Source organism: Prionailurus viverrinus, chromosome D3 (genome assembly GCF_022837055.1).
Source record: "Prionailurus viverrinus isolate Anna chromosome D3, UM_Priviv_1.0, whole genome shotgun sequence".
Taxonomy (NCBI): domain Eukaryota; kingdom Metazoa; phylum Chordata; class Mammalia; order Carnivora; family Felidae; genus Prionailurus; species Prionailurus viverrinus.
Genome location: NC_062572.1, coordinates 29,765,655 through 29,788,376, shown reverse-complemented (window position 1 = coordinate 29,788,376; position 22,722 = coordinate 29,765,655). Strand labels below are relative to the sequence as shown.

Here is a 22,722-nt window from a genome sequence, read left to right as displayed (position 1 = left end):
AAATAAATGGAGTCATCCTGGACTTTTCTCTCTCACCCACACACAATCCACTAACATATCAACTTGGCTGCACACTTAAAACACCCCCCAAACCTGATCGCCTGAGCACTTCTAACCCCACATCACCTGCCCCAGTGTTCTCCCGGCTGCCACCTGCCCCCTCCCCCTTTCTCCCTGCCCCAGGAAAAGTCTATTCTCAACATGCAAGCCAGAATGGCCCCTTACCTTCAGGTCCTATGTCCTGCTGTGAGTCCTTCATGATGATCTGTGTCCCCCAGGGCCCTTCCTCAAATACCTGGCACATTCCTGCCTCTGGACAATAAGGACTGGAGGGAGCTTAGTGAGTCACAGGGTTCAAGGGGCCTGTGAGCTTGTGAGCGTGGGTACCACTGGAGTCTAAAATGCCAAGCTAGGGACGCCTGGGTGAGTCCTGCTGTGAGTCCTTCATGATGATCTGTGTCCCCCAGGGCCCTTCCTCAAATACCTGGCACATTCCTGCCTCTGGACTCTGCCCTGGCTGCTGACCCTTCCACTCAAATATCCCCATGACCAGACCCCTCAATTTCTCCAGGTCTCTGTTCAGTTTTGGCCTCTCAGTTAGTATGACCTTGACGGCCCCTTCATGAAGCTCTACCCAGGCACTCCACTGTCGCTGTTACTCATCACTTCCAAACATGACGTTTGTTGCCTGTCAACCTCACTGAATGTAAATTCAACTGAATGTGGGTTTTTCTGTTATGTACACTGATACCATTATCTAGAATAATGCCCAGCACATGGCAGGTACTCCACCATTTGCTGAACAAATCAAGTATTCTGTAAGCCACCAAACTGCTTTATTACTTTCTCTGTTTATAGTTTTACTTCTCTAACTTCTGTGGAATAGGAAAGCATATGTCACTAAGAAGTCATCAAGCTTAGCTTGGCATTTTATTTTATTTTATTTCTTATTTTTTTTAAGTTTATTTATTTTTGAGACAGAGAGAGACAGAGCATGAATGGGGGAGGGGCAGAGAGAGTGGGAGACACAGAATCGGAAGCAGGCTCCAGGCTCCGAGCCATCAGCCCAGAGCCCGACGCGGGGCTCGAACTCACGGACTGCGAGATCGTGACCTGAGCTGAAGTCGGACGCTTAACCGACTGAGCCACCCAGGTGCCCCTAGCTTGGCATTTTAGACTCCAGTGGTACCCACGCTCACAAGCTCACAGGCCCCTTGAACCCTGTGACTCACTAAGTTCCCTCCAGTCCTTATTGTCCACTCAGTGAGAGAGGCTGGGGCTTGAGTTCCATGGGAACAGTACTGCTGAGCAAAATCAAACCTTTAGTCTGCTATGCTGACCCCACCAGGTATGACCACACAGTTCCAGGACTCCCATAAGCAGAGGCCCAGGCCCCAAACACACTGATGTGTGTCAACCACTTGACAGTGAAACTTAACTATGACACTGACACGGACAGCTTCCACCCTTCAAAGTTCTGGGGTTCCCTCCCCTGGACTGTCACATGTCCTCTGTCTCTATGGCACCTGATAATCATACCCTCTGTGGGCCACACACTCTGGGCAACTGGGGTATAGGCTGTGGCTCTGCCATGACTGGGTCACAGTGTTCCCAGCAAGTTACCCAATGGTTATCCACATGTGCAAGCCACTGTCTGGGCTTCTGAAGGTCCAAGGACACAAGAGAAGGGGGCGTACTCCTTTTGTGTTAAAACTCCATTTGTGTTAAAAACACAAATACCAGCCAGCAGTGAGGTCCAAGAGATCTAACATACTAATGTGATTTATGGACAGCATATGGATTTATGTCTAGCACATGAAAAGGCTTTCCCATAGAGACAGTGCTTCGTATGCCTACCCATGGATGTGATAAGGGAATGAGTGTCTCTTTATTTGGAGCATTTAAGTCTCACTAATCATCTCCACTGCCAGTAGAGATCACTTCTGGCCAGAGACTAATTACCTGGTAATAGCGTATCAGCTCCTCCAGCTCATCTGCGTGAATGACAATGTGAAGACCACACAGTTGTGCAAGGCGGAACTCCTGCCCATCCACGCACGCAAAGCATACCTATGGGAAGGAAGGCCAGACAGCATGAGTGTTCCCAAGACAGGGCACAGTGCCACAACAGCTGGCTTCCAGGGATGCAACTACAAATGAAGAAATAGCAGCAAACAGGGTTTTGAAAGTTAGATTCTGAGTAAGTAAATAACTGAAAGGTGAGCTGTGTGAGACTGGGAGGAACAATAATGACATTTCTAATCTGCAGGCCAAGGGGGTGTTTGAGACCAGAGAGAAGAGGGATCATGAATTACTTCTATACCCTGAGATGTGGAGGTCTCTCTGGGTGACAGGGAAGCAAAGCTGGAATTTCAGGTTTGGGACTTGAAAACAGTTTTACAAAGCTCAAGAATAACTGTCAATGGAGCACAGTAGATCTGAGTACTGTTTATACAGGAGGAGCTTTCATAAATATTTTTTAAACTGAACTTTTGTTTTAGGCATTCTGCAGTATGGGCACTTAATGACAACAAGCTCTGAGAAGTGGAAGAACCTCTTGGGCTTCTGCTCAAAAGGACTCAGAAAGGGCCGTTAAGCTGCTCTTCTTTCAAGGCCTAAAGAGAGACCTCATACCTATAGGCAGAAAAAAAAAAAAACACATAACCCAGCGAAAACTGGTCATTACCCTGAGACACAATTGTTACTCACTATTTTTCTTGTTATATAGCAACCACCAGATCTCTCTCTCACATACTCACAGAATGGAATTACACTTGACATTCTACTTACTACACATTTCTCACAGAATACTTGAAACCTCTTCTTCTGTAACCTCCTGTTCATTTTGGTAGCATTGCAATATGTACACTATTTAGCCATGCCCTTGATATTGGACATTTAGGTGGGTTTTAATCTTTTATTAAATAATACTTCAGAGATTCATTGAAGCTAAATCTTTTGCACTTCTCTTTAAACATTTTTCTACTCTCAGAGGATTCTGATATCATCAGAGAGCTCGCTATAAGACAACATGCCCTACCAATTTACTACAAGAGACCAAAATGCCAACTTACATTGATTATACCACTAATAAGGTCATACTATTTTAAAAAATATTTTAAATTATGATATGACTTCTCATCCTGATAATTCCATGCTATTAAGACAACTTCTGGGAGATGACTGGTCGAACACAGGGTTCTCTAGGGCCTTTGCCTCAACCACAAATGCTAGCTTATGAGGGTCTCTGAGCCTTCCTGAAGACTCAGAATCCTGCCTGGACAAGGCAGGCATCCAGACACATCCCAGCTGGCACAAGGGTGTGGAGGAAGGAAGGATAAGGCAAGAAGGCCTGGGAGACTAGTGGTCTCCTGGAGACTTCCTATGCTTACCTCCTTCCACGTCCGGGTGCTGTTGGCTTTGCGGCTGCTGTCCACGGCTGCCTGATACTCTCCAAGGTGGACCAGGGTGGAAGCCAGGCGGGCAAAGTTAGAAACACTGCTGTAGAGCAGCTTGGCAGCCTCATACATTCCCTCCTCGTAACAGCGGTCTCCAACCTATGAACAACCGAGTAGCTTTCTGAGCCCTTCTTAAATGGTAAGATTCTCTAGAGTTGGTTTAAAGTTTCTAAGTGACAGGGGTGTTCTCAAAGAACATGGGTGTTCTGTTTTCAAAGAAGATGAGTATCTTTCTGATTACACAGCAGCCTGGGCCACCACAGAACTTCTGAAGAAGGAAGTGTGCCACTGAGCCTGTGGTCTCCACCTACCTGCTCCTGTGTATACTGGCTGTCATCTCCCACATCTGTACCCCAGTAGGCCTGGCCTCAGAGCTGTGCTCCTTGCTGCTTCAAGGCCAGTCCCCTCCTCCCCACTAACAGCTGCCCACCAGAGAATAGCCTGCCAGGGATCACACACCAGCCCTCGTTCTTGCTGTCATCCACAGATCTCCCTCATTTCGAGACAGCTTTAGCTTTCTTTGACTACCTCTGCTCTGAGGACCTGTGTTCCTCATGGCAACAGGGGGTTACTATCAGGTGCCACCCCTAGGAAGCCTAGCACAAGAACCCATTCTCTGCCTGCCACCTCCCTTCCTTTCCAGCTTACCGCCTCCAGCACCCCACCACTCCCATCTATACCCTGCCAACTCTCCTCCCAGCTTGCCAGCTATTGGCAAGCCATGTGACTCTCCCCTCACTCCCTTGGTTATACTTGGCTTTGCTCACTCAGTCAAACCCCAGTCCTATTCAGAGTGGTTCTCTGTCAACTCCACACCTGGGACTGCAGAGCTAAATTCAAACAACTGAACCCCAAAGTGCTGCCCAGGCTCTCTTCAATTTATGACAGTGATCCCAGAGGAGCTCCCAACACTAGCAATTCTCAACCCAGGTACTTACTCCTTGTACACCATTTCCTATCTCCCCTCCCCAACTCCAGCAGCTCAAGCTGAGTGCCTGGCTTCCCAGCCCGTGAGGAGACAGACACAACCAGAAGAACCCTTCCATAAGCACTAGGACTGAGCCTTTCCCCTAGCTGCATCTGTGGCCCTCACCTGGCCACTAAATCCAACTCCATTGTGCACATGACCCCAGCCCCTCTCCTCTGTAAGCCCTGGCAGAGATTTCTCCCTCTGTACTAAATCACTCCTACAAGCTTAAGGAATCACTGTTGTTTTCCCCAGCTCCAAACCAAACCAACCAATCTTCACTGAGATCTGAGTCCAGCTATCAGCTACCATTCTGCTTCTACTCTTTCCTTCTGAGCCACATTTCTTAGAAGAGATGTTTCTTAAGAGTTGTTCCCAGTTTCATTCTGTCCTCTTGGGCTTCTGCAATTAGGCTCTTGCCGACTCCCTAACAGGGTCACCGCTGCTGCATCTCCAGCTCAGGATGCACAGCATCTGGCTTACCCATCACTCTCCCTGACAGACCCCTACTTGCTTCCCTGTACAACCCCTTGCTTTTGTGTCCCCACTCCCAGCCACTTTCCAGCTCAATTTTTCCCTGTTGGGGTGCCTGATCTCAGGCCTCAGCCTCTCCCCACTGCACAGTGTCAACTGCACACTGAAGGCTGCTACATTTATAGCTCTTGTCCCAAATTCTCCTTGGAAATTGTACTCCTGTACCCAGTTGGACAGATGCCCATGGAAGCCGAGATCGAACTTGTCTGCATGAGTCCTGACTGCCCCCAAGGCAGGCTCCTACATGGCCCCCACCTCAGTAGGCACAAGTCCATCTGCCCAGGACTGTCTTATGCCCCACATGGCATAGTTGCCTCACTCCCCCTTCTCACTCACACTCCACCAGCAACCCAAGCTTACCACCAGCTCTCTGTCACTCACCTTAACTCATTTCTCTGAGTGGCCATTGATTCTGGCCTGGGCTACTGAACAGCCTCTTATCTCTCTCACTGCTTCTGCCTCTGTGCTTCAGTCTGTTTTCAGGACAGCAACCAGAGGAGTTCTATTAACCCTTAAGACCAGATCATGGTCTCCTCTGCTCAGAGTCCTCTGGTCTCACCCAGAGTGGAATCCAGAATCTTGCTGGTGGCCCACAAGTCCCGACGCGCCGTGCCAAAAAAACCACCTCTCCCCTCTTTGGCTTGAACTGTGAGCCCGTGTTTGACTGTACTGCCTCAGTCACCTGGACTACCTCTGCTCCTGCAACACACGCAAACACGCCTCAAGGCACCCCTGCACAGGCCGTTCTCTCTGCACTCAGGCCTCCTCCCCCAGAGGGATGCAGACTCAAGAATTCACCTGCAGGACACCTTCCTAGCCACCTGTCTAGAAGGGCATCGCCCACCTTACCACATCACCTGTTCTACACTGCCTCACCTCCCTGCTGCACTTTTCTTCTAAACACATACCATTTAACACATCACAAATTTCTCAAATGGATCTTAAGATCCACAAAGGGAGAAATCTGACTACTATTGTCACACCTGCATCCACAGTCCCTACCCTGGCATATGGCAGATGCTCAAGAAAAGTTTGTTGAATGGATGGATTAATGAACTATTGTGTCAAAGTTTATGATCCTTTAAGACTGTTGTTACTACCAATTTATAGACAATCCAGGGAAAATGAGTTAATTGACATCATGGGAATGTAGTCAGCAGAACCCAGACTGTGGGAAACATAAAAACAGGCGGTGGGCTGGATCTGGCTGAAGTGTACTGACCCCACCTTGGAGGACTGTGGAAGGCAGGGAACAGGGCCTTAGGGCCGCCATGTACAGAGGCGAAGAACAAAAAAAAGCCATCTGGGCTTCCCAGTCTGGCCAGCTTCCAGTGGGAAATACCTTCTGTGTGACCCAGGGCAGCATCTCTGGCTATGATATATAATAGGCTCACTAGCCAGGAGAATTCTATTATGAATTCAGAGGGAGATTCTGGACAAGGTTTCATTTTTCCTTTTTTTTAAATGAATATAATTTATTGTCAAATTGGCTTCCATACAACACCCAGTGCTCATCCCAACAAATGCCCTCCTCAATGCCCATCAGCCATTTTCCCTCTCCCCAAATCCCTCATCCACCCATCCACACCACTCTCTGTATTTAATAGTCTCCTGTGGTTTGCCTCCCTCCCTTTCTGTTTGTATTTATTTTTTTCCCCTTCCCTTCCCCCATGGTTTTCTGTTCATTTTCTCAAGATCCACGTATCAGTGAAAACATATGATATCTATCCTTCTCTGACTGACTTATTTCACTCAGCATAATACCTTCCAGTTCCATCCATGTTGCTGGGGACAAGGTATCATTTTCTAATACCTTTATTAATTTTCTGATCATAAAGGTAATTATAAAAGTTATGGTCACCGATTAAAACAAGACTTGGCAAACACAGGCAAGTGAAAGGAAATGGAATAGTACTGCCTAATCTGTAACCCTGAGTTCTTCACTATCACCACCTGGGACATTTTTCTAGGCAGGTAGATACGTTCATCATATTGTACATGCAGGATTTCACTCAGCTGGAACTTACTTTGAAAGGTTTTTCTATCACAAACAAGGCTCTAAATACTTGTAATGGCTGTATTATATTCCATTGGTGGATGTTGTTTACTTATTTTCTTTTTTCGGACACTGGCTTTTAATTGTTAATAGTATAAATCATTCTGCAATAATTAGGTATTTATATGTAAGGCTCTGTGGGCCTTTTCTTCTTTCTTCGGATTTATTTTTACATCTAGACCTATGAGGCCCATGATTAGGAATATATATATATTTAAAACTTTTATGCATTAGATGAACTGATACTTTCCTTTGTGCTTTCTTCCACTGCTTATATTCTTTTTTTTTTTTTAATTTTTTTTTAACATTTATTTATTTTTGAGACAGCATGAATGGGGGAGGGGCAGAGAGAGACGGAGACAGAATCGGAAGCAGGCTCCAGGCTCTGGGCCATCAGTCCAGAGCCTGACGCGGGGCTCGAACTCACAGACCGCAAGATTGTGACCTGAGCTGAAGTCGGACGCTCAACCGACTGAGCCACCCAGGCGCCCCCCACTGCTTATATTCTTAAAAATTCCTTCCTTACACAAAGATTCAAATAAATATTTAAAACTTTTTTTAAGGAAAAACTTCTCAACTTTTTTTTTTAACATTTTTATTTATTTTTGAGACAGAGAGACAGAGCGTGAGTCAGGGAGGGACAGAGAGAGAGAGAGGGAGAGGGAGACACAGAATCCAAAGCAGGCTCCAGGCTCTGAGCTGTCAGCACAGACCTTGATGTGGAGCTCGAACCCACAAACCGTGAAATCATGACCTGAGCTGAAGTTGGATGCTTAACCGACTGAGCCACCCAGGTGCCCCAAAACTTCTCAACTTTTACCTTTCATCTGGAATTTTAATTATAAAATTACATGATGAACTTTTAAGCCCTTTTAAAACCCCAACCTAGGGGCGCCTGGGTGGCTCAGTCGGTTAAGCGGCCGACTTCGGCTCAGGTCATGATCTCACGGTCCGTGAGTTCGAGCCCCGTGTCGGGCTCTGTGCTAATAGCTCAAAGCCTGGAGCCTGTTTCAGATTCTGTGTCTCCCTCTCTCTGACCCTCCCCCGTTCATGCTCTGTCTCTGTCTCAAAAATAAATAAACGTTAAAAAAAATTTTTTTTTTAAATAAAACCCCAACCTAATTTCCAGTTAATTGGTTCTTACTCTGAATTAAAGAATCAAAAGTCCACTTTTGTGTTATTTCAGTAAAGTGTGTGTTTTCTTTTAAGAGGGGTTAGAATACATTCCATTATCCCTTCATCTCTATCACTTTTTCTAGGGGTAACACTTTACCTGAGGAAATAGCAGACTTTACAGTTCTTTAGATCTTTTTTTTATTTAACATTTTTCCTTAAGTTTAGTTTAAACATTTTTGTGTTATTCATTTTTTTTAAAAGTTTATTTATTTTGAAAGAGAGACAGAAAGGGAGAGAGAAAGGACGAGTAGGGAAGGGGCAGAGACAGAAGGAGAGAGAATCCCAAGTAGGTTCTCTGCTGCTCTCACAAACCATGAAATCGTGACCTGAGCTGAAATCAAGAGTCAGATGCTTAACCGACCGAGCCACCCAGGCTCCCTGATGTTACTCCTACTTTAAAAAATATTTTTGGGGTGCTTGGGGGGTTGCTTAGTCAGTTAAGCATCTGACTTCAGCTCAGGTCATGATTTCAAGGTTTGTGGGTTTGAGCCCCGTCGGGCTCTGTGCTGACACCTCAGCAGTCCTGACACTGCTTTGGATCCTGCATTTCCCTCTCTCTCTGCCCCTCCCTTGCTCATGCTCTATCTCAAAAAAATAAACATTAAAAAAAATTTTTTTTTTAAATTTTTTAAGTTTATTTAGTTTTGAGACAGAGAGAGACAGAGCATGAACGGGGGAGGGTCAGAGAGAGAGGGAGACACAGAATCGGAAGCAGGCTCCACGCTCTGAGCCATCAGCCCAGAGCCCGACGCGGGGCTTGAACCCACAGACTGCGAGATCGTGACCTGAGCCGAAGTCGGACGCTTAACCGACTGAGCTACCCAGGCGTCCCTAAAAATTTTTTTAAAAATATCTTTGGGGTGCCTGCGTGGCTCAGTTGGTTAAATGGCCAACTTTCGTTCAGGTCGTGATCTCACGGTTTGTGAATTCGACCCCCACATCAGGTTCTGCACTGTCAGTGCCTGATTGGGATTCTCCCTCTCTGCCCCTCCCTGACTTGTGCTCTCTCTCTCTCTTAAAATAAATAGACTTTAAAAAATATTTTTCCCATTATGTTATTTGATAATTGCTGACATATGGAAAAGCTATTAATTTCCAACATATCTGTTTTACCTGGCCAATTGCTCAGTTCAATTTGCTCTCCAGCAATAATAGCTAGAACACTGGCACATAGTCCTGACACTTTCTTCTCTAGGAGAATCATTCTGATGTGCACAGCCAGTGGCCTTAACTCCCATACCAGTGACAGTAATAGAGGACTTAATTCACTGTGTGGCATATTTGAGCCACTCTAGGGAGAAATCCCTGAACCTATGTGCAGCAGTTCATGGTCCCCAGGGCATGACCTACCTGTTGGATGTGGGCATTGTTGGGTCCATTAATACAAACTTCTAACTCAGACAGGCGACCAGTTTTAGCCAGGGCAAAAATAAGTTCAGTCTCTATATAGGATTCACGGCCCTTTTTCCTGGCCATCTGTAGGAATTTCACCAGATCTTCCCAATTGTCTAAAGACAGAAAACAAAAATAGGTTAATTCAGAGCTGCTAAATTTAAACAGGAGGCTCAATTCATCCCATTCTGTCCTCAGCTAAGACGTGTAAACATCTTTGTTTGCCTGATAAGTAGAACTCCATCCCAGGTGGGAGAAACAGAAAGGGCAGAACCACATGGGGGCTGACCCTGAGGATGGGAACTTCCATTTCACCAAGTAAAGACCTCACCAGGAAACAGGATGCTTATTCCAGCCCCTGGAGAAGTGAGCACCACAGTCAACTGGAAAGGCCAGAAGAAGCTCTGGGTCTAAGTTTCTGACCTTAAGATTACCACAATAATGCTATCCATTGTGCTTAAACTGTCTAGTCAACCAAAGAGCTAGTATCTAGTTAACATTCAACTGAAGAGCTAGTGTCATTAACAGAGTTTAACAGTTATTTCAGGTTCTTTCGAAAAATTTTCATTCAGCAGTGTCTCCAGTATCTCTAGATGTATTATATGTGCAGATTCCTGGGAGGGTGACATCCTTGTCTTGCCAGGCTTCACACCAGTGAGAAGCAGAGCCCTGGGGAGAGGTTAACTTACTGCTCCTACTGGCTGCCTGAACGACTTCCAAGTAAGAGGAAGGGTCGTCAGCTCTGATGTAGGAGTCGATGGCTTCCTTCACCAAGTCTTTCTGGAGCTGGGCGCAGGCCAGCTGACTCCACACAGCAGGTTCATTGCATCTCTCCGCAAACTCGTATGCTCGGTCTAGGTTTCCAATGTGCTCAATCAGGACCTAGGGGTTACACAAGAGGGTTCTCGTTCTCCACAACACACAGTCAGCTCCATGGAGCAGATGGATTTTTGTTCAGTTCTACATTTTGCCTAAAGCTGCATGACCATTTCAATTCAGTCCAAAGCAACTGGGCATTAAGTATTTCTTAGATGATGAGTGGAGGGAAAGGACAAGATCTATTATATAGGAGGAATATGCCATGCAGAGAAGAGACACTCCAATGAAAAGGCATAAAGAAATGGACAGCCAAGCTAAGCTTTTTGGGCCAGGAAGAGGACATGGAAGTTGCCTCCTGATCCTGGTAAGATAGTACAATGGGGCATATAGGGCGGAAAAAGGCTCAAAGAGCTACTATAGGGAGTGAGATAGCTCATCAGGCAGAAAACAGGCTTCAAAAATGAACTATTGGGACCTCATTAAGATAAAAATCTTCTGCAGAGCAAAGGAAACAATCAACAAAACTAAAAGGCAACTGGCCCAATGGGAGAAGATATTTGCAAATGACATATCAGATAAAGGGGTAGTATCCAAAATCTATAAATAACTTATCAAACTCAACACCCAAAAAACAATTCGGGGAAGAAACGGGTAAAAGATATGAATAGATACCTTTCCAAAGAAGATATCCAGATGGCTAACAGACATGTGAAAAGATGCTCAACATCACTCATCAACAGAGAAATACAAATCAAAACCACGATGAGAGACCACTTCACACCATCAGAATGGCTAAAATTAACAACTCAGGCAATGACAGATGTTGGCAAGGATGCAGAGAAAGAGATAACCTTTTGTACTGCTGGTGGGAATGCAAACTGGTGCAGTCACCCTGGAGAAAAGTACGGAAGTTCCTCAAAATATTAAAAATAGAACTACCCTACAACCCACCAATTGCACCACTAACTAGGTATTTATCCAAGGGATACAGGTATGCTGTTTCAAAGGGGCACATGCACCCCAATGTTTATAGCAGCACTACTGACAATAGCCAAAGTAGGGAAAGAGACCAAATGTCCATTGACTGATGAATGGATAAAGAAGTTGTGGTATACACATACATACAATGGAATATCACTTGGTGATCAAAAAAATGAAATCTTGCCATTTGCAACAGCGTGTGTAAAGCTAGAGTATATTATGCTAAGTGAAATAAGTCAGAGAAAGACAAATATCATATGATTTTACTCATATGGAATTTAAGATACAAAACAGATGAACAAAAGGGAAGGGAAGCAAAAATAATATAAAAACAGAGAGGGAGACAGACTGTAAGATTCTTAAATACAGAAAACAAACTGAGGGTTGCTCAGTTGTGTTGGGTGGGCACAAGGCTAAAGGGGTGAGGGGCATTAAGAAGGACACTTGTTGGGATGAACATGGGTTGTTACATGTAAGTGATGAACCACTAAATTCTATTCCTGAAATTATTATTACACTATATGTTAACTAACTTGCACTTATATGAAAAAACAAACAAACAAACAAGAGAACACAGGCTTGAAGGACAGTCTGGAGGGCTGGGGTACAGCAGTTGCCCCTCCCCACCCCATATAGTTTTGATCTCACAGCAAGGCCACAGACCATGTATGAACCAAAAAGGGGGGCTTATAGATCTGAGATTTCATAAGGAGATACAGAAAAATGGTAAGGGAAGAGGCAAGGACATAGAGAATTTTGGTAAGACAGCAACTAAAGTGATCTGTCCTGTGGTTTACAATCCATTTGGAAATAAAACCAGAAAAGGCCAACAGACTGGAGGAAAGGGAGGAGGGTTAAGGGAAGGGCTCTTCGTGGGGTTGAAAACGGGCAGGAGGGCTGGCAGGACTGCTCTAGGGAGTTGAGGCAGCAGAGGGTGAAGGACTGCAGCAGTCACATGTGAGGGCCCCTGACAATCAGAACACCTCAGTCACCAGGGCTGACCACACAACCTTGCATCAGGTACCCAAGTCTAGGGGAATGACCAGGAAGCGGGGATAACTGCCAGACAGCAGAAGTACCCAACAGAGAAGAAGCCAACAGGCTGGGAAGATGGGTTACTGTTGAGGAGCAGAAAAGAGCACAAGAATCTGAGAGACATATCGGACAACCAGAAGGCACTAGGGTTTAACATGAAAGCACTGAGCAGCTCACCTGGATTGCTGATGCATTCACATCAAACTTGCGAAAGATGGTGAAGGCCTCCTCATACAGTGCGCTACTAACGGCGATGTTTGCAATGTCTGGGGCATCGTAGTTGTCCAGGCGGCTGATGTATTCCATGACCCGCGTGCGGTCTGCCTTGATGGCAGTCAGGATCAGCAAATTCTGGAGATTCCTGAGAAGAAGGGGTGGTCAGCACAGTATCACAGGAATGAAAGCTGTACACAACACTCTTTCGAAGGTTGACCAGCCCAAGACCTCCAATTTAAAAATATTTAACGGGTGTCTGTGTGGCTCAGTTGGTTAAGTGTCCGACTTCAGCTCAGGTCATGATCTTGCAATTTGTGAGTTTGAGCCTCGTGTCAGGCTCTGGACAGCTCAGAGCCTGGAGCCTCCTTCGAATTCTGTGTCTCCCTCTCTCTCTGCTCCTCCCCCATTCACACTCTGTTTCTCAAAAATGAATAAATGTTAAAAATAAATTAAAAAAAATATTTAAAATACACACACATTATTGGTGAATAGATACAATAGAATATTTATGAAGTATATGTGGTCCAAAGTCTTGAGAAAGCACCAGCTACGAGAAATCAGAGCACCCCAATCACTGGAGGGCGGCTGTGGGTTCTCTAGGAGCTGCCTCTGCTCCCACTTCACAGATGCCTATTTTCCTGAACTGTGCCTCTATTAGTTCTTTGTGGTTCTTTATAGTTCTACCATATAAATTGTGTATATAAACAATATAGGTGGTTTTTCATGTTTTTGAACTTTAATCATACTAAATACATTCTTATAAAACTTGTTTTCTTTTGCCTTATTAAAAAATGTGGGAAAAAATGAATGTAATGCATATTAAGAATCATAAAAAGAAAAATAGCATGATCATCATTAATTGATTCAGAAAAAGCATGTGACAAAATCCAACACCCAGTAATGATAAAGACTCTCAGCAAACTAGAAATATAAGGAAACATCTTCAATCTGATGAAGGCCATCTACAAAATATCCACAGCTCTCAATAGTGAGAGACCAAATGCTTCCCCCTAGGATCAGGAAGAAGACAAGGATATCCACTCTCCCCTCTTTTATTCAACATTCTACTGGAGGCTCTAGTCAAGGCAGTTTGGCAAGCAAAATAAATAAAAAGCATCTAGATTAGAAAGGAAGAAATACAACTGTCCCTATTTGCAGGCAACATGATTGATAGAAAATTCCAAGGAATCTATAAAGAAAAAAAATTCTAGGACAAATAAGTAAGCTTAGCAACATATCAGGATACAAGGTTAACCATTAAATTAATTGGGGTTCTATATACCAGCAATGTACAACTGTAAACAAAAAAAACCCTGTACCTATTTACAATAGCTCCCAAAGCATGAAATATTTAGGTATGAATCTAATAAAACATGTACATGATCTAGATACTAAAAAATATAAAATGCTGATGAGAAAAGTTAAAGATCTAATGGAAAGACACACTGTATTCACACTAAACATAGTAAAAATAGCAACTGTCCAACCCCAAACTGGTCTACAGATCTCATGCAATTCCAATAAAAATTCCAGGAGGTTTCCCTGTCAATAACAGATAAGGCTAATTCTGAATTTTGAACAAGAATAAAGTTGGGTCTTTGACAAAGCAGGAAAGAATATCCAATGGAAAAAAGACAGTCTTTTCAACAAATGGTGTTGGGAAAACTGGATGGCAACATGCAGAAGAATGAAACCGGACCACTTTCTTATGCTGTACATAAACACAAATTCAAAATGGATGAAAGACCTAAATGTGAGACAGGAAACCATCAAAATCTTAGAGGAGAATACAGGTAGCAACCTCTTTGACCTCGGCTAGAGCAACTTATTACTAGACACATCACTGAAGGCAAGGGAAACAAAAGCAAACATGAACTATTGGGACTTTATCAAGTTAAAAAGCTTCTGCACAGTGAAGGAAACAATCAACAAAACTAAAAGGCAGCCTACAAAATGGGAGGAGATATCAGGAAGTGACATATCTGATAAAAGGTTAGTATTCAAAATCTATAAAGAATTCATCAAACTCAACACCCAAAAAACAAATAACCCAGTTAAAAAAATGGGTAGAAGACATGAATAGACACCTTTCTAAAGAAGACATCCAGATGGCTAACAGACACATGAAAAGATGCTCAACATCACTCATCAACAGGGAAACACAAATTAAAACCACAATGAGACACTACTTTACACCTGTCAGAATGGCTAAAATTAACAACACAAGAAACAACGGGTGTTGGAAAGGATGTAGAAAAAGGGGAACCCTCTTGCACTGTTGGTGAGAATGCAAACTGGTGCAGGCACTCTGGAGAATAGCATGGAGGTTCTTCAAGAAACTAAAAATATAATTACATTATGATCTAGCAATTATACCAGTTGGTATGTACCCAAAGGATACAAAAATACACATTCAAAAGGGGTACATGCACCCCAATGTTCATAGCAGCATTATCAACAATAGCCAAACTAGCTGATGTGGAGTGATGGGCATTGAGGAGGGGCACCTGTTGGGAGGAGCCCTGGGTGTTGTATGGAAACCAATTTGACAATAAAATTCATAAAAAAAAAAAAACAAAAAAAAACCAAGAGCCAAACTAGGAAGAGAGCCCAAATGTCCACTGACTGATGAATGGATAAAGAAGATGTATTGTGTGTGTGTGTGTGTGTGTGTGTGTGTGTGTATGCGTATATCTTTTATATACACATGCGTGTGCGCGCGCATGCGCGCACACACACACACACACACACACACAGAGGAATGTTACTCAGGAATCAAAAAGAATGAAATCTTGCTACTTGCAATGATATGGATGGAGCTAGAATGTATTATGCTAAGTGAAATAAGTGAATCAGAGAAAGACAAATACCATATGATTTCACTCATATGTGGAATCAAAGAAACAAAACAGATGAACGTATGGCAAGTGGGGGGAAAAGAGAAGAGAGGGAAACAAACCACAAGAGACTCTTAATGATAGAGAACAAACTATGGGTTGATGGAGGGAGGTTGGTGGGAGATAGGCTAGAAGGGTGATGGGTACTAAGGAGGGCACCTGTTGTGAGGAGCACTGGGTTTTATATGTAAGTGATGAATCACTGAATTATACTCCTGAAACCAATACTGCACTGTATGTTAACTAAAATTTAAATTAAAAAAAAGAATAAAGTTGGAGGAATCACACTACACGGCCAAGTGATTTTTGGCAAAGATGCAAAAGGAATTCAATGCAGAAAGGACCCAACAAATAATGCTGGAATGACTGGATATCCACATGTAAAAAAATGAACCTCAAGCTTAACTTCATACATTGTTGGATGCCGGACCATAGATTTAAAGGTAAAATGTAAAACTATAAAACTTTTAGAAGGAATCCAGAAAGAATCTTTGACCTAGGATTAGGCACAGAGTTCTAAACACCAAAACACAATCCATAAGAGAAAAGTTTATGACGTGGACTTGATCAAAATGAAAACTTTTAATCTGCAAATGGTGCTATTAGGAGAATAAAAAGACAAGCTCCACACTGGGAAAATATACTTGCAAATCCCATATAAAACAAAGGGCTTGAATTCAGACTGTTTAAAGAACAAAACTTGGGCACCTGGGTGGCTCAGTCGGTTGAGCAGCCGACTTCAGCTCAGGTCACGATCTCGTGGTCTGTGAGTTCGAGCCCCGCGTCAGGCTCTGTGCTGACAGCTCAGAGCCTGAGCCTGCTTTGGATTCTGTTTCCCTCTCTCTCCCTGCCCCTTCCCTGCTTACACTCTGTCTCTCTCGAAAATAAATAAACATTAAAAAAAATAAAGAACAAAACTTAACACTGAAAAACCAAATAACCCAAATAAAAAAGAGGTGAAAGATTTAGAGACTCTTCACCAAAGAGGATATATGGATGGCAGGTAAGCACAAGAAAAGTTGTTTAACATCATTACCCATCAGGGAAATGCAAATTAAAACCACAAGGAGATCCTGCTATACACTTATTAGAATGGCTAAAATTAAAAATACCATTAATACCAAGTGCTACTGAAGATGTAGAGCAACTAGGATTCTCTCACACTGCTGGTAGGAATGCAAAATGGTACAGCCACTCTGGAAAACAAAGTTTAGCAGCTTCTTAAACACTTAAACATACATATAACAAATGGTTCAGCAACTGCTAGGTATGTTCAAACAAAAATCTGGTCACAAACGTTTATAGCAGCTATATTCATAGGCACCCCAAACTGAAAGCAATCCAAATGTCCTTCGATCTGCATATCCAAGCAGATATGCAAACTGTTGTACACTCATACAACAGAGCACTATTCAGCAATAAAAGAGAACAAACTATTGATGCACACAACAACTTGGATAAATCTCAAAGGTGTGAAAGAAGCCAGGTCTCAAAAGATTACACAGTATGTGATACCTTTTACATGACATTCTTGGAAAGGCAAAACTAGAATGATAGTGATAAATGACAGATGGTGACTATCAGGGGTACAGGAGCTACAAATGTAAAGGGCAGCTTGCACAAGTCAGTTTCACAGAGTCAGGGAACTGTTCTGTACCCCAACTATGGTGGTTACTTACATGAATCTAGGCATGTGTGAAATTCCTAGTACTGTACATCCTCACAAAAGGCCAATTTTACTGTATAATAATTGAAAAGAAGGGGGGAAGAAGGGAAAAAAAGTATTAAAAATTAGGTCCAAGATTCACCCATGCTGTTGGATAAGCATTAATTTCCACTGTGACAAGGTACTCCACTGTACGACAGTACCACAGCCCTTTTACTGATGGGTGTCTGGACTGCTCTGAGATCTTTGCTACTGGAAACTGTGCTGTTTTGTGCATTCTTGCACATGTCTCCTGATATATGTGAGCTGAGTTTCTTCAGGGTTCAGAACCAGGAGTGGAAACACCTTCTAACACGTACTGCTTTCCAAGAGGAACAAAACATTCCCAACAGGGCATATAAGAGGCCCAGCTGCTCGACATTCTCATCAAGGCTGATTAGGAGAGCTAGATCCCCACTGCTCTGCAGGAGGAAAGGGGCAGTACACAGCGGCCAGACTGTGCTTCCTTGATGATTGATGAGGCTGCAGTCCTGCCTTAGACTCACGGGGCTATCTCTCCTCTTGCTGAAGGACCATTCAAGTGCTTTGCTGAGTTTTCTATCAGGTTGTTATCAGGAGTTTTTCTTTTATTGTATGTTCTCCATGCTAGTTTCTGTTGGTTCTGTATGTTGCAAATGTCATCTCTGCTTGTAGCTTCCCTTTTTCTCATCTTAGTATGATAAAGTTCTTAAGTTTAACATAGTCCTATTTTGCAAGTTTTTCACAAATGGTCTATATATTTTTGCAACTGACTTAAGCATTCACAAATATATTCTTTTAAACGTAAACTCTAAAAACATTATAGTTTTAACTTTTGTATTTAAATCTTTACAGAGTATAGGATAGGGGTCCAATTTTAACTTTCACCCACATGGGTAATCAATTGTCCCAACATTATTTACTGAAAAGTCTATTACTTCCATCTGCACAGCCAGATGTTACAAGTTAAGTTTTTTACATATGTGTGGGCATATTTTAGGGTTCTTTGCTCTACTGTTATGGTCTGTTTTTCTATTCCTTGCACAAACCACCATGTCTTAATTTAATTTTATAATTATTCTAGATCAGAGTAAGTACCTTGTCATCCCAAAACCTACTCTCACATCTTGGGTGATCTATTATTTGTGTTAGCAGCATCTTCACTATTCTTGGCCTTTTATCTTTTTAAAATTTATTCTTTTTGGGGGCGCCTGGGTGGCGCAGTCGGTTAAGCGTCCGACTTCAGCCAGGTCACGATCTCGCGGTCCGCGAGTTCGAGCCCCGCGTCAGGCTCTGGGCTGATGGCTCGGAGCCTGGAGCCTGTTTCCGATTCTGTGTCTCCCTCTCTCTCTGCCCCTCCCCCACTCATGCTCTGTCTCTCTCTGTCCCAAAAATAAATGTTGAAAAAAAAATTAAAATTTATTCTTTTTGAAAAATTTTAAATGTTATTTACTTAATTTTGAGAGGGAGAGTGAGAGACAGAGAGAGAGAGAGAGGAAGGGGCAGAGAGAGAAGGAGATAGAGAATTCCAAGCAGGCTCCGCACTGTCAACACAGAGCCTGATACAGGGCTCAAACTCAGGAAATGCGAGGTCATGAACTGAGCTGAAACCAAGAGTTGGATGCTTAACTGACTGAGCCATCCAGGCACCCCTGATTTAAAATTTAAAATCTTCCTGTCAAGTTTCATAAGTAAACAAATAGAGTGTTTTAGGGTATTGCAATGAATTTGAGTGATGTGGGTAAAACTAATGTCTTTCAAGATGATGTGATCATTCATGAATTTACATCAAGTTGTTTATAATGGTTGAGTGGACAGATTGTAGAAGTTTGCTCTTTCATTTATTTGTCTTCTGATTTTCTTTAGTAACCATGTCTACTTGTTGAATATATGTAAATTCATTCCAGTAAGCGTATAATTCATATTTTTATTTTATTTTTAATTTTTTGATTTTTAAAAAAATTTTTTTTAATGTTTATTTATTTTTGAGAGACAGAGACAGAGACAGAGCACAAGCAGGGGAGGGGCTGAGAGAGAGGGAGACACAGAGCTCAGGCTCCAGGCTCTGAGCTGTCAGCGCAGAGCCTGACACGGGGCTCAAACCCACGAACCGTGAGATCATGACCTAAGCCAAAGTCAGACGCTTAACCACTGAGCCACCCAGGCGCTCCAATAATTCACATTTAGAAAAAAAGTTTATTTATTTGAGAGAGAGAACGAGCAGGGGAGGGACAGAGAGAGAGGGGGACAGGGGATACAAAGCAGCTTCTATGCTAACAGCAGAAAGCCCAATGCATGGCTCAAACTCGAGCCATGTGAGATTATGACCTGGGCAAAAATTAGATGCTTTAACCAACTGAGTCACCCAGGTGCCCCAAGCTTATAATTCACATTAACTGTCACTAGTTATATTGTTTTTATTTACTTTAAGAAATATATTTAGTATTGTCTTTATACTTTTTAAAAAACAATTTTTTTTTAACATTTATTTATTATTGAGAGACAGAGAAAGAGCACGAGCAGGGGAGGGGCAGAGAAAGAGGGAGACACAGAATCTGAAGCAGGCTCCAGGCTCTGAGCTGTCGGCACAGAGCCTGACGCGGGGCTCGGACTCACAAACTGCGAGATCATGACCTGAGCTGAAGTTGGACGCTTAACCGACTGAGCCACCCGGGTGCCCCTATACTTTTTAATACACTCATTTTTTCTATATACTTAAAAAAACCTTTTTTCAAGTTCATTTATTTTGAAAGAGAGACCAAGCAGGGTAGAGACAGAGAGAAAGATGGGAGAGAGAATCCCAAGCAGGCTCCACACTGCCAGAGCAGAGCCCTGACCTGAGCCGAAATCAAGAGTTGGATGATTAACCAACTGAGCCACCCAGGAACCCCTTATGTATACTTCTTAATATTCTCATTTTTTAAAAAAGCTTGGCCCCTCAACGCAGGGCCCAAACTCACAATCCTGAGATCAAGACCTGAGCTGAGATCAAGAGTCAGATGCTTAATGACTGAGCTATCCAGGCACCCCTTGTATATTCATTTTTTAAGCTAATTGTTCTATTAATTACCTGGAGAGGTATGTTAAGATCTCCCCATATGGTGAATTTGCCTGGGTCTTCTTGCAGATTTGTCACTTTTTGCCTGACATATTTTGAAGCTCTATTATTAGGTATATACAAGTTCAGAATTATCTTTCTGGTGAACTGAGTATTTCATCATTCTATACAGTAGTCCCCCACATCTGTGGGTAATACATTCTAAGATCCCCCTGTAGGGGTTTGAAACCACAAACAGTACCAAATCCTATTTTTTGTTATTTTTTCCTGCACATACATACCTATGATAAACTTTATTTTTTTTCATTAAAAAAAATTTTTTTAATGTTTATTTATTATTGAGAAACACAGAGATGAGCAGGGGAGGGGGCAGAGAAAGGGGGAGACACAGAATCCGAAGCAGGCTCCAGGCTCTGAGCTGTCAGCACAGAGCGCAACGCAGGGCTCGAACCCACAAACTGTGAGATCATGACCTGAACTGAAGTCGGTCACCTAATCAACTGAGCTACCCAGGTGCCCCTGATAAACTTTATTTTATAAACCCCAGGCACACTAAGAGATTAACAACAAAAACTAATAATAACATAGAACAATTATATCATAAATGAAAGTTAGTGAATGAGGTTTCTCACTCTCAAAATATCTTATTGTACTGGACTCAGCCTTCATCTTGTGATGAAGTAAGATGATAAAATGCCTAGGTGATGAAATGAAGTGAGGTGAATGATGTAGGCATTGTGACACAGTGTTAAGCTACTACTCTACTTCTGACACACTGTCTGCTTTCAGACGGACCATGGTTAACCATGATCACTGAAACCATAGGACATGACATCACAGGTAAGTGGGGGACTACTGTACCGGCTCTTTTTACTTCAACAATGGTTTTTACCTTAAAGTCTATTTTGTATGATACAAATAAAGACCTTATAGTATATACATATAAACATAAAATGTCATAGTATATTAACATACAATGTCAGTATAATACCAGAATTCTTAGGTTTGCATTTGCCTACCTTTATTTTTTTATTTCCAACTTCTCATTAACCTTATGTTATACACTCTGAGTCGTATCATCCCATATCCTTTGGCTTCTACTGAAGCTGCTCAGAAGTCTGCTAATTCATATTTCTTTACAGGTAATCTATCTTCTCTCTGGGTGCTTAAAAAAGTTTTTGTTTTTGTTTTTTGATGTCCCACAGTTTTGCTATAATGTGTGTAACGGTGGTTTTAAAAAATTAATCCTCCTAGGGTGCCTGGGTGGCTCAGTTGGTCGAGCTTCCAACTCTTGGTTTCAGCTCAGGTCAAGATCTTGCAGTTCATGGATTTGAGCCACACACTAGGCTCTGTGCTGACAGCATGGAGCCTTCTTGGGATTCTCTCTCTCCCTACTCCTCTGTCCCTACCCTGCTCACACACTCTCTCTCAAAACAATAACTTTAAAAAAAAAAAACCTTAAAAAAATTAATCCTCCTTGGGATTTGCTGGTCTCCTGAATTTGAGAACTAAACTATCAGTTCTGTTAAAATCTCCATCATTTTCCCTCCAAACAGTGTCTCATTCCCTGTTCTCTCTGAGGCTCTGATTAGGTCTTCCTTGAACCTGTGCACCTCTTAAACTCTTTCACATTTTCCATCTGTGTGTCTTGGCTACATTCTTACAATTTCTTCACATCTATCTTTCCACTCATTTATTCTCTAATGCCACTAAACCCATTTAGAGTTTACTTCAAATCCAACTATGTAAATTTATTTTTATTTATCAAAGTTATCTGGCATTTTAAAAAATCTTCTTGATATTGTTTTTGGTACTTAAACACATTACATTCAATTTTATATTCTGTGCCTGATAATTTCAATACCCATAGTCCCTTTAGGCAGATCTGAGTCTACCCTGTTTTATTGCTAGTTCTTACTAATAGAACCTTGTTTCCTTATGCATTTTGTCAATATTTTTACTATTAGCTCATTATTTCTTGGAATGTTATCTCAGAATTCTCTGAAGCCTTGCTACAAGGCAGGCTCTTCTTCCTCCTTTTTTTTTTTTTTTTTTTAATGTTTACTTATTTTTGAGAGAGAGAGAGAGAGAGCATGAGCAGAGGAGGGACAGAGAAAGAGGGAGACACAGAATCCAAAGCAGGCTCCAGGCTCTGAGCTGTCAACACAGAGCCCTACGCAGGGCTTGAACTCACGAACTGTGAGATCATGACCTGAGCCGAACTTGGACGCTCAACCAACTGAGCCGTCCAGACACCCCTGATAATGAATTTTAAAGTGGAGATAAATGCTGGATGTGACCATACTGAAGCACATTTTATTACTTCCAAGGTGTCTGTCCTTGCTGTTGTTTCTGCCTAGAATGTTCTTCCTACCCAAGCTCCTACTCTTCATACTTCTACATTACATCTCCAGCAAATCTTCCCTAATACATGCCCAGATTTAATTTT

At 42.6% G+C, this 22,722-nt stretch overlaps 1 protein-coding gene across 5 annotated transcripts in view; it reads right to left on the bottom strand.

Annotated features, from left to right (window-relative positions):
* CLTCL1 (clathrin heavy chain like 1) overlaps window positions 1–22,722 on the bottom strand; it is a 104,720-nt gene that overhangs the window by 13,061 nt on the left and 68,937 nt on the right. For all 5 annotated transcript variants that reach the window (XM_047827660.1, XM_047827659.1, XM_047827658.1 and 2 more), the window contains 5 exons: window positions 12,596–12,779; window positions 10,273–10,465; window positions 9,542–9,699; window positions 3,393–3,557; window positions 1,963–2,070 (listed from right to left, as the gene is read on the bottom strand). In XM_047827660.1, coding sequence (XP_047683616.1) covers window positions 1,963–2,070; window positions 3,393–3,557; window positions 9,542–9,699; window positions 10,273–10,465; window positions 12,596–12,779 — 808 coding nt within the window. The remainder of the gene's footprint in view (window positions 1–1,962; window positions 2,071–3,392; window positions 3,558–9,541; window positions 9,700–10,272; window positions 10,466–12,595; window positions 12,780–22,722) is intronic.